Consider the following 12,238-nt stretch of genomic DNA (forward strand, 5'->3'; position numbering starts at 1 on the left):
ACTTGCATTGAAAATCATGCTGTGGTTTGCCTGCTGAGTGTACCTTCGTAATTCTATGTTCCTGTCTACATCACTCACTTTGCCACAACTTCTGTTAATAGCATTCATGGTTGCTGACTCCTTGTAGACAACCATCTACAGTTCTCTCCAGTTCAAATACTTACCCATGTTCCTTCCACTTCAGCATTTTACCACCTACCCAGGCCAATTCTTTGCATTCAATTGTATTAGATTTATATGTAGATAATAATCTCAAGCAAAATTTTATTAAACTTATCTTGGAAGTTTTTATAAATTTATCCACACATATTCTTCACTAGTTTGGTTATTTAGTTCCTCAAAAATTTTATTTAAGTTTGTTGAATGCCAGTAACTCATTAGAAATCCACATCTTAATGTGTTCAGGTATTCCCAGGTGTTCAGTGTTCTTTGCCCTAATGGATTCAAATTAGTCATGATCTGACTGAATGGCAGAACAGGCTTAGCAAGCCGGATGGCCTACTCCTGCTACTATTTTTTTATGTTCACGCTACAAATACTAAACTATCATGCACAATTTTCTGGTTTTGTACCTTCACTTTCCAAAAATACTGCAGATGCTTTTCAGATTTTTCACTTTTAAGGAACAATTTCTAAATTGTGGACACAATGGAAGATAATAGCTAGACCATGTGTACTTTCTTTAATGATCGGGTAGAAAACATCAGGTCCTAGATTTTGGTTAGCATTTGTGCCATTTTTCCAATCCTTGAATTATTGGTGTAATTGGTAAAACATCTCCTGCCCACAAAAAAACACCTGAATGTTTAGCCCACTGCTCTAATGTCTCTAAATCATGACTGTGTCGCTTAGTGCAGCAGCTCAAAGACCATCTATAAATTCACCAATGCAGTTGTTGGTAGAACCTCAGATGGCAACAAGCAGTGTCACAACAATCTTACACTCAATATCATCAAGACCAAGGAACTAACTGCTGACTTCAGGAAGGGGAAGTTGGGAAATACGAGTTCTCATTAAGCGTCAGCAGTGGAAAGGATGAGCAGCTTCCAGAGGATCTATCCAGTACCCAACACATTGATGTAATCATGAAGAAAGCATATCGGCAGCTATACTTCATTAGGAGTTTCATGGGATTTGGTATGCCACCAAAGACTCTGGCAGATAATTTATAATTTTTTTGCACTGTACTGCTGCTGCAAAACAACAAATTTCATGTCACATGTTAGTGATAATAAATCTGATTCTGATAGCCTCAGAATATTGAGTATATTATCTTTTCCTCTAACTAAAAAGAATTGGGATCTCCATGTAATATTTACACCTTAGATAACAAAGCAAGGCAGGGGCTACTTTAATGCTGTCCGAAGAACTACAGTGGAGACAGAAAAATCTCTCAAATACTGTAATTAATACTAAAAAAAAAGGTATCTTATCCATCACTCAGATACTGAAGCAACAGACATGAAAATCTTCACCTTATGTATATCAATCTAGCATATGAGCAACATAGGCAAGTACTCTACTATAGAGCAGTAATAGGTGAATTCTCTGCCATATTCATTACTTAAGATTCCAATGCATGGAATAGTAACTCAAATACTACAGAATCATAAATGAGGAACCTATCTCATGTTTACTGTACACTAACCCAAAGGATTTATGAAGTTCAATTTCACTTTTAATAAATAGCTTTTGTCAGAAAGACAATGTATCTAATTAAAAGGGTAAAGCATCACGCTTAAGATATCCCATTATGTTTTATTAATAAAACGTAAAACCAGTCAAATTTTATTTAGACCTGCAGATGAAGCTCAGAATCACTATGTAACAATATAATTGTATTTATATACACACTACTCTTAATTCAGTCCTTTTTTTCCACTGAACATGTTCAATTATCCAACAAGGTCAATTTGAGCAATATAAATAACAGATGGTTTGAAAAAATTGAATTAGAAGATGAATTGAATCTGCAAATTCAAATTACATACAGACTACACAGAACCATAGTACAGCAGCTGAGTGTAACTGGTCTATTTAAAAACCTCAGCTGTTGATTTGAAATTCATCTTCAGCATTTCAATGGGTGCGATGAAGCACTGTATAATTACAGAATCAGGAAACCTACAAATATATTTTAAAAATAAAATCAAGTCTCAAATAATAAATTGTGCATTTTCACACGATTGTCACACTGTCTTATGAACTGCATTCACAGGTCTGTTCAAGAGCATAATTTATAGAAATGCTGTACAGAAAGGCCACTGAGAGCTGATTTATACATAGCTTTAAGTTAAATTAAGGCTTCACTTCCCATAGGTATCATGTCAATTGAGAAAGATTTTGCTAAAAAAACGCTCAATAAAGTTAGCTACCAAAGTCTAAAGCATGATACATACAGGTAATACAGGAAACTCAGGAGTAGAGGAAGAAAGACGTTACACTTCCCAAGTTTTACTTATTTTTCACTAAAGTAATGGCACCCATACAATTACCATTCTTCACGAGTGAATTTAAGATGGAGAGTGCAAGAAGGCCATTGAACTATGGGAACATTATAACCCAATTCAAATTTGCACTCACCAGATGAAAAAATATAATCTCTTTTCAGCAAAAAGGGAAAGAACGTGGGTGTTGATGGCCAAGGGAGAAGATTGGGAGTCAACAGAAAGGAACTAGCAGCAATTCTTGCTGACATTTTCCTGGCCATCTCTTGTACCTATCGTGTTTCTGCTGACCTAAATTAACTGAGCACACAGGAAGAAGTCAAAGGGAATCTTCAATTTGTAGGGCTCAGTACAGGAAGCTTGAAGAGTAGATTGTGTGCATTGTAGGAGAGTGTTCAGTATATGTAACATGGTTCTTTAGTTTTTTTCCATTCCAACGCTGAATCTTAAAAAATTTTGCAGAGCAGAAAGATGAACTGAGTGGTAAGGTTCATTAGTGATGCACACATTCTATCAACCCAATCTACAGGCACTTCTTCAGGGCTGGCATTCAATCACCCTCTGCCCTTCCTTCAGAAGATTTTGTTCCTTTCATTTTTGTCATACTTCGCCCTTCCCCCTCATTCTCACCTGCAGTTCTAAAAACTTGCATAACTTCTCATTAAAATGTATCCTGGGATGGAAAGTGAGGGAAAGAGAACAAAAGGCAGTAAGACCCACAGAGGTTCATGTAAATGTGGCTTCACGAAATCCTTCTCAGCTGGTAACAATACTTCTGGAACAGACAAATCCAACACCAGCTCAGGCTCCAGCATTTGCCTGCAGATTCTAAAAGCTTGTGTGTTTAATCTCAAAAAAACACTGTGCTGAAACAACAACAACCATTTGAGACCACCTGGTCCAGATCAAAATTCTTTCCAGCATAGCATCTGCTGAGTCACTGCAGTCTTTGTAAACAATTTGCTTATTTCTTGGGGCATTCCTCCTTTCATTGGGAGCATTATGGCTCAGAAATGCTTGGGCATCTCGCACTGTTCACAGCGAATCAGGGCCGGATGATTGAGGAAGGTACATGTGCTACAGTTCCATTGAGCACCTTCATCCTCCTCTTGATCTGGCACTGGCTTTGACGGTTTAACTGCAGATTTCTGCTCTGTTAGAAACAAAATGTTAGACTGGAATGAAAATGTATCCTCCCAATTTTCTCAAATACACTGTTGAATATATTTGCAAATTAACTGAAGTAAAATAGTTAAGAATTTGAATCATTTTAAGTTAGCCACCCTCTCCTATTAACCGTATTCACTTCCTGTCCAAGCTTATCCCCATCTTCACTGATTTTAGTGGTGAAAGTTATCCTATTTTCCTGAAGATCATAAGACACAGGACCAGAATAAGACCATCTGGCCCATCTAGTTTGCTCCACCATTCTTTCATGCTGATTTATTATCCCTCTCAACCCCATTCTCCTGCCTTTTCCCCATAACCTTCAATACCTTTACGAATCAAGAACCTCCACTTAAGCCTCCACTTTAAGTATACCCAATGACCTGGCCTCCACAGCCATGTGTGACAATGAACTCCACAGATTCACCGCCCTCCAGCTAAAGAAATTCCTCCTTAACTCTGTTCTAAAAGGATGTCCTTCTATTCTGAGGCTCTGCCCTCTGGTCCTAGAATCCTCCATTATAGGAAGCACCCTCTCCATGTCCACTATACCTAGGCCTTTCAATATTATCTTTCTGCACTTCCCTTGACTGTTGGTCTTAAAGTTTCACAATCCTTCTAAATGACCAGTCAAGAAAGGAGATTTCAGTTATCATCTTAAAATGGGATGGCACATAGAATGGAAGACCATGCAGGAAAGGAGTTCTGCATGAAACAAGTTAACTTCACTGAACAGGTGACTGACTGTGAAGTTACCTATTGTCAGACAAGATGAGGGGAATAGGTGGAGCAAAGAGAAAGAGCTTAAGCAGGAGTGTACAGGTAATAGGACAACTTTGAGTTAACTGATTGCACTGATAGAGACAACAACAGAAGGAGAATAGTTTTAAATTTAGGAAAGTATGAGAATCAGCATAAGCTGAACAGAACAAATACTTTCTCTGGGCAGCAGAGCTATGAATGAGTGGAAGCCCATAAGTGTTAAAGTTGGAGGCAAACGTGGGAGTTCTGAAGTAATTGAGTCTTAAGATAAATACAAGCATGAGTCAAAGTTCCAGTAGCAGTAATATACACTGTTCTATAAACTAAAGCTAGGCAGGGACTGGAATTGTTTCTCAAAGTTACATCAGATCACTGATGACAGCTATGTCTTTTCAATATTTATCACAACGAAATTGTATCACTTGCAAGATTCCCTGTCAGAGTATACAAAGAAAACAGTCAAGAATGGCATTGGAGAAAAGAGGTGCAGTTATTAACAAACATGTACAAAGGGTTTCAGGTGACCTAAAGGGTGGACTTTGCATTGCTGAGCCATTACACCAACTGTACTTTAGCTATCCAAAGATGTCAGTCCACAGCAAATTTCTGTGAACTCATTGTTCTGTTTCTCAAACAAATTTCAAACAAGAAAAAGTCTGCAGATGCTGGAAATCAAAGTAATACACACAAAATGCTGGAGGAACTCAGCAGGCCAGACAGCATCTATGGAAAAGAGTGAACAGTCGACGTTTTGGCTGAAACCCTTCATCAGGACTCAGTATCTCTGATAAAGGGTTTTGGCCTGAAATGTCGGCTGTTTACTCTTCCACAGATGCTGCCTGGCTTGCTGAGTTGCTCCAACATTTTGTGTGCATTAAATTAAGATATCACTTGAAGTTTAATTTACCACTGCCATCAGGCCATCCAACCTTCACATGATCCTTTCATTAGTAACTGGAGGAGGAGCGAAGTGATGATGGCACTAAACAGCGACTCCTTTGCTTGCATCTTCAGAAACAGCTCTATTTCCATCTTTAATATCTCTACCTTTCCCTTTCAAGGTTCTTTTGAAGACCCTGACCTGGAGTTACATGCTGACTATGGTCCTTTGTGGGAATGGGACCTGCTCGAGGTTTCACAATTGGCCATTGCTCGGCACGCCAAGGGCCAAGAGTTCAGCTAGTCTTTGGAGGCCTAGGATCTCGGGGCTCTGGATGGGCAGATCAAAGGTCGGTGTCCCAGACGGGTGTGTCGTGGGAGCAGGAACATCTTTGGCTGTGTGTCCAGATACCTGAATTCTTCGAGCATAAAGCTCAAGAAAAGCGATGCAACAGACTTTTAACATTGTAAACCAGCGAGTTGTTTGTTATATCTCCCTTCTCACTGTGAAACAGAGACATCTCTTTCTCCCTTTAGGGAGAGAGAGAGAGCCTGCGGTATGTCGAATGTGGTCTTTGCAGTAATGCAAGCCTGTGTGTTTACTGTTTCTTTTGCTCACGCTTGAGTGCTCGGTGGTGGTGGAATTTGGGGTTCCAACATTTAACTGTTGTTCATTCTTTGGGGCACTCCTCTGTTTTCGTGGATGGTTGTGAAGAAAAAGCATATCAGGATGCATATTGTATACATTTCTCTGATGTTAAGTATATCTTTGAAACCTAAGTAACCTTACACAAGTTGCAAAGGAAATTGTTACGGGGATGACACAGTAACCTCAAATGGTCAATTTCCATGGAATGACATTATTTATGTATTGCTAGTCAGAATTGCAAAGGATGTTTGCTGGGGATCCGATAGTTAAGTGATGGCATTTGGCCATCAAGAAACAGTTGCACCACCTGAACTGATTTTCTCACTAAATAACTAATCAACTCTTACTAAATATTTTTGATGATACACATCATTTTGAATCCAGTGGATGATCATCGGCTTAAGGAATTTAGCATTCATATATGTAAAATATATATCACAGCTAAATTACTACAGCTGATTGAATTTAGTCCTTACACAAACATCACGCAATTGCGATACCAAATCTGTACCTTACCTTTTGGTTTTGGTGGCACAGGACCTCGAAATCCCATATTGTCATAAAAATTGTGGATAGCACTGGGGTTAAAGTGTGGTCCTAGAAAGAGAATTTATAGATTTAAAATGAAATGCAACATTTATTGGACAAGTCATTTTCCATTAAAACATTCAATGACTAAAATATATGAACGTGCTTTATATTTCTTTGCAGTATACGACATTGAAGGTAGTGTAGACTATGAAGGATGGAGAGTTAACAATTGAAAGTGGTAAATCAGCACACTATCTTCCCTGCTCATAAAATGTCCATTCCGGATTCTAAGCTGAGCCAGTAATTTAAAATGTCCCTATATTGAAAACATCAGTATTATCCTAACCACAACAGCTCCAAATCTCCATCCTGCAAACAAACATCTCATTCCTTGTTCACACTCCTTTTCTGAATCTTTCAATCAAGTTTCTGCTCTTCCAACGGTGAAAAATAATTGCTAATCAAAGACAAAAATTGCTCTTCAACGTGACTTTCCTCTGCAGCTTTCAACAGGGTTTTCACAACATAGCCCAATCAATAGGATGCCTTTTTTTGGTACTCTTGCCACTTAATCATAGCCATGTCCCTTTTAACACTGCTATACTTGTAACCTCTCAAGGACCTTGAGCTTCCAGCTAATTACCATCTGTCCTAAAAGAAAATAATCTGCACAGCTGAGGTGAAGCTCCACTCACGATATGCAGTGCCACCAATCTAAACAACTTCATTGCCTCCGTGCTGTCAGACTGATTGTTAGTCTTGAAGAAACCACAATGGCCTTTTGCTAAAGACCAGAAGAGAAAAGAGTAGTTTCAATCTTACACCAATCCATGATTCCATATCTGACTGCAACCGTTGCCTTGGGCTGAAACCTGCCCATTTTCAAAACAACATTCCACTTGACTTTATCCCAAGATTCCTATTTAATATTTTCTTTACAAAGGTTTCTCACAGCATTGCTCACTTCTGCCATGTGCTGCTGTATGACTCTTTCATCAAAAGTACTTACAAAGTTGGATAGCTGGATGGAGCCAAGATTGGATTTTACTGAATGACAAAACAGATTTAAAATTCTGACTGGCCTATTCCTGCAGGATCACTATTGCATTTCTGTTCTCAGTTGCTTCCTTACTAATTACACACAAGCAACTTTTAAGTCACTGATGATGATCCTTTTACAATGATGAACTAATTACGTTTCTAAACTCACTACTTTAACATAAATCCATTGCAATTTATTGAAGTCAGAAAACTGTCAAGACACTACAAAACAGATTATAGAAGCACTATCAGTGTAACACATTGTTTGATTTCTAATAAATTGGTAATATCATACCTTTAGCTTGAAATAGGTCAATCTCTTTGGTTATGCAGTCTATATCAATCTGTAGCTGCCGGTTGCTGCTACGCAACTGCTGCATTTCCTCTAACTGAAACACCAAAATATATATTGCTGTCACTTGTAGCAATTTCAAAGAAACATCACAATCAAATTTAATTCAAGATATTGAATGAGTTAATCATAGGGTTATGTAGTGTGGAAATAGGCCTATCCACCCAGTTTGTCTGTCAACTGAGCAATCTTCCTGAACTTGCCCCATTTACCTGCAATTTGGCCTGTATCCCTCCAAATGTTTCCTACCTATGCACTTGTCCAAGTCTTTTAACCATATCCACCACTACCACTTCCCCTGACAGCTCATGCCACATACTCACCATCCTGTGTGTGGAAAAAGTTTCCCCTCAGCTCCACTTTAAATCTTTCCTTTCTAATCGTAAACCTTAGCCCTCTAGTTTTAGACTACCTTACTTTGGGGGAAAAAAGCTATGACAATCTATTTTTATCTGTGCCCTTTGTGATTTTATAAACCTCTGTAAGGCCACCCAAGCCTCTTTCACTCCAAGGATGCTTCCAGTTTTATCTACTTGAAAACAACTTTCAATTATTATTAGTTGACTTCTTTGAGTGTTCATATTTACATAAGATTGAAGGTTCTTAACAAATATTTAACATTTCTGACTCAACACTAATGACAATGCTCTTTACAGAACAATAATGTATTTTCAGTACTGAATGCTTAGGTTGAATTAGTGGTTGTCCTTCATAGACTAAACATATCATAGATATTCACATTAAAGAAATTCTTAACACAAAATCCTTCAAAAGCCTCTCATCACTGAGAAAAACATTATAACTGTAGTCAGTAAAGGCTTAGACAGATTGCACACGAACTCCACTGAATAGCAACGTGGGAATAACATGAAAATCCATTTTGTGATGAATTGCAAATATTCAACAAGACCATTAGAAATACCTTTCTATTCAAAGTTCAAGGTAAACTTCATTATTTGAGTACATACATGTCACCAACCCTGAGGTTCTTTTTCCTGTGGGTATACTCATCAAATCTAATTGTAAACAGGATCGATGAAAGAGCAAAAGCATAGAAAACTGTTGAAATGCAACTATAAATAGCAATAAACAATGAGATAAAGCGGCCATAATCTGAGATCATTGGTTGTGGAAACATCTCAATGGATGAGCGCAATTATCCTCTTTTGTTCAAGAGCCTGATGGTTGAGGAGTAGTAACTGTTCTTGAACCTGGTGGTCTGAGTCCGGAGGCACTTATATCTTTTGCCTGATGGTAGCAGCAAGAAACCAGCATGGTGGTGAGGATCTTTGATGATGGATGCTGCTTCCCTATGACAACAATTCATATAGATGTGATCGACTGGTGGGAGGGCTTTACCTGCTATGTACTGGGCCAAATCCACTAACTTTTGTTTGAATTTCCATTCAAAGGCATTGGTATTCCCATACCAGGCCATAGTGAAGCCCGTCAATGCACCTTTCACGATTTATCAATAGAAGTTTGCTAATGTTTTGATGTCTTGCCAAATCTGCGCAGCCTTTTAAGGAAGTAGAGGTGCTCTCATGCTTTCTTTGCAACTATATTTATATGATCGGTCCAGAACAGGCCTTCTGAGATAGTGACACTCTGATATCATGCTATTCTCACATTGCTGTTCACTGAAGTTTGTGTATAATCTACCTAAGCCTTTATCGACTAGTTATAATGTGCTTCTCAATAATTTCAAGTTACTGACGCTTTCAACCTCTTGAAGCTCTGGATTCCCTTTAATCCAGAGCTCCTAATTAGCTACTAATTGTAGCTAAGTCTACAATTAGCTCCTTGGTCTTGCTAACTTTGAGAGGTGGTTGTTATGACACCACTCAGTCAAATTTTCAATCTCTCTCCTATATGCTGATTCATTACTACCTTTGATATGGCCCACAACTCTGGCATCAGCAGCAAACTTGTATATGTTGTTGGACTGCACTCAGCCACGCAGTCATAGGTGTAAAACAAGTAGAGCAAGGGGCCAAGCACATAATCCTGTGGTGCACCTGTGCTGATGGAGACTGTGGAGGAGATGTGTTTGCCAATCTGAACTGACTGGGGTTTGCAAGTGAGGAAGTTTAGGATCCCATTGCACAAGAGGGTACTGAGGCCCAGGTCTTGGCATTTACAGATTAGTTTTGAGGGGACGATGGTGTTAAAATGCTGATCTGTAACCGATCAAGGGCATCCAGATGTATGCATCTTTGCTGTCCAGACAGTAAAGTATAAATCAACCTAAAATATTAAATCTATTCTTTTTCACAGATGCTTTGTAACCTGTTCAGTAATTCCAACATTTTTGCATTGATTTGAAATTCAAATTACCTCCCTATTATTCTTTGAAATAATACCATGAGAATTTTTATTCATATCTAACTGTGAAAGCATTTGGAATTTAATATCTTAAGCAGTGTGGCACATACTTAGTGGCACATTGAGATTATCAGTACATTTTTGTGCTCAAGATTTTTTTTTGAGTGAGACCTATTGAGTCAGAAGTGTCATAAAAATAAAATCAACTGAACAATGTTGAATAGTGAATCATACCGATGGGATCTGGGAAGCTGAATTTGATCTTTTCATCCGCCGTTGAGTAAGGTCACTTTCCATCTCATTAACTTCACTTTTCAGTTTGTCCAACTTTTTCTTCTCCAGCTCAAGTTCTCGATGCAATCGATCCATTCTGGCCTTCTGATGCACTAATAAAGCTGGAAAGCACATCAACAAATGAGGCCCAGTTCACTTAGAAGCCAGTTTACACAAAGCAATGACCCGTGTCATAATGATTGAGCACTGAACTTACACAAAAAAAAAATCTCCTTTAGACTTGGACACATCCTTTAACTACTTGGCTATTAGAGGCTTACTTGATTGTATATTAGACAATTTGCCAATTTGAAAATAATGCATGTATAAAAGCAGTTATAGAAAGAGCAAGGAATAATTTATGTTGAAATGTTTTGCAATTCAGTTAAGTGTTTACAATAGCACTAAATCATTGGTGCTACTGAACAATGAAACAATTCAAAAGGAGGTCTCAATATTTTTTGCCTTGTTTTTAAATTGCTGACATTAAAATCTTATTTTGTGACCCAATTTTAAGCCATGACTCTGTTATAGCAATTGTGTTGTATCCTTCAGACGGTAATGCTGCTGAATTTCCAACTCTGATTTCAATCCTCACATGCATACCACTCATTCTTAATTCTAGATGGGATGTGGACTATTTTTTCCTGATTTTCTCATTTAAAATTATTCCTATAGTACTTTCCCATTCTCCGACTGTTTTTCTAATACAGCTCAACATTCTAAAGCTGCTTTCTTCCCACTGTTTACATTAGCCATGCTTACTGCTTCTAATCCAACTGATTTGTTGATATTGCTCTTTCTCTCTAGACTCTAACCTTACTGCTACTCATTTCTGTGCCATATTAGTTCAAATTCTCCCCCACTGAGTATCATTTGAGAGCTGTGAGTAAAAAGCAGTATTGCTACAAGATGAAATGGGAGCTGGAGATAAAATTACAGAGCTACAGTACAACATGAGAGTGAAGAAGCAGCATACCACTGTCGAAATACTGATAGAAATCCGAATGTACAGCAGTGATAGTGTTGTAGAAAAACAAGGTACAGAAAGAATGTTTCAATAAATTGTGTGGTGTTCCCTTGTTTTCAAAAATACTGAAATATTATAAGGAAAAGGAGTACAATTTCATCAACACTTTAACTGCTAGACTTAAGTTACAAGACTAAAATGAAACTTTTTTTACTACTACATTAAATGGCCTCTTCACTCCTCTGGCTTTGGCCTCAAATGTTATCAACTCAGTTTAACTATTTCCATTCCACATTCCTGGAATTTCCTCCGACACCCTTATCTATCCCCTTTTAAGTTCACCCCATATATCAAACTTTTGGTCACCCTTCATACTTCCTTCTTTGGAACATGCCGTTTCATGCAGATGATGAAGCATCTTGTGATGCTTTCCTCATGTGAAAGATTTCATACGAATTAAAATATCCTCAACGGGGTAAAAAAACACCAGTTACGCACATCAGCGAAGTAGTAATGTAATACTGCATGAAATGGGTAGTAAGTATTAAAGGTGTAACGTTATAAAAATGTATGGCATACAACTCTGCCCAAACACGAAATATAATTATAAACCTTTAATAAACAGCAATAGTAATGACGAGACTGAGAGTGCAGGGACTGGTGATGATACTACAAAAGCCGCAGGCAAGGCCCTGTTATGGAGATATTAACAGTAAGAAAGACCAGCCAACAACTAGAAGACATACTGCCTCATTAACCATATAACCATATAACAATCACAGCACGGAAACAGGCCATCTCGGCCCTCCTAGTCCGTGCCGAACTCTTAATCTCACCTAGTC

The 12,238-nt window shown here is 38.1% G+C and overlaps 1 protein-coding gene across 2 annotated transcripts in view; it reads right to left on the reverse strand.

Moving 5' to 3' along the window:
* Nucleotides 1-1,738: 1,738 nt before the first annotated feature.
* The window catches only part of tab2 (TGF-beta activated kinase 1 (MAP3K7) binding protein 2), a 31,821-nt gene continuing 21,321 nt past the window's right edge, over nucleotides 1,739-12,238 (reverse strand). For both annotated transcript variants that reach the window (XM_059986352.1, XM_059986351.1), the window contains 4 exons: nucleotides 10,388-10,548; nucleotides 7,772-7,865; nucleotides 6,421-6,501; nucleotides 1,739-3,600 (listed from right to left, as the gene is read on the reverse strand). In XM_059986352.1, coding sequence (XP_059842335.1) covers nucleotides 3,455-3,600; nucleotides 6,421-6,501; nucleotides 7,772-7,865; nucleotides 10,388-10,548 — 482 coding nt within the window. In that variant the 3' untranslated portion in view covers nucleotides 1,739-3,454. The remainder of the gene's footprint in view (nucleotides 3,601-6,420; nucleotides 6,502-7,771; nucleotides 7,866-10,387; nucleotides 10,549-12,238) is intronic.

This window comes from Hypanus sabinus, chromosome 12 (genome assembly GCF_030144855.1).
Source record: "Hypanus sabinus isolate sHypSab1 chromosome 12, sHypSab1.hap1, whole genome shotgun sequence".
Taxonomy (NCBI): Eukaryota; Metazoa; Chordata; class Chondrichthyes; order Myliobatiformes; family Dasyatidae; genus Hypanus; species Hypanus sabinus.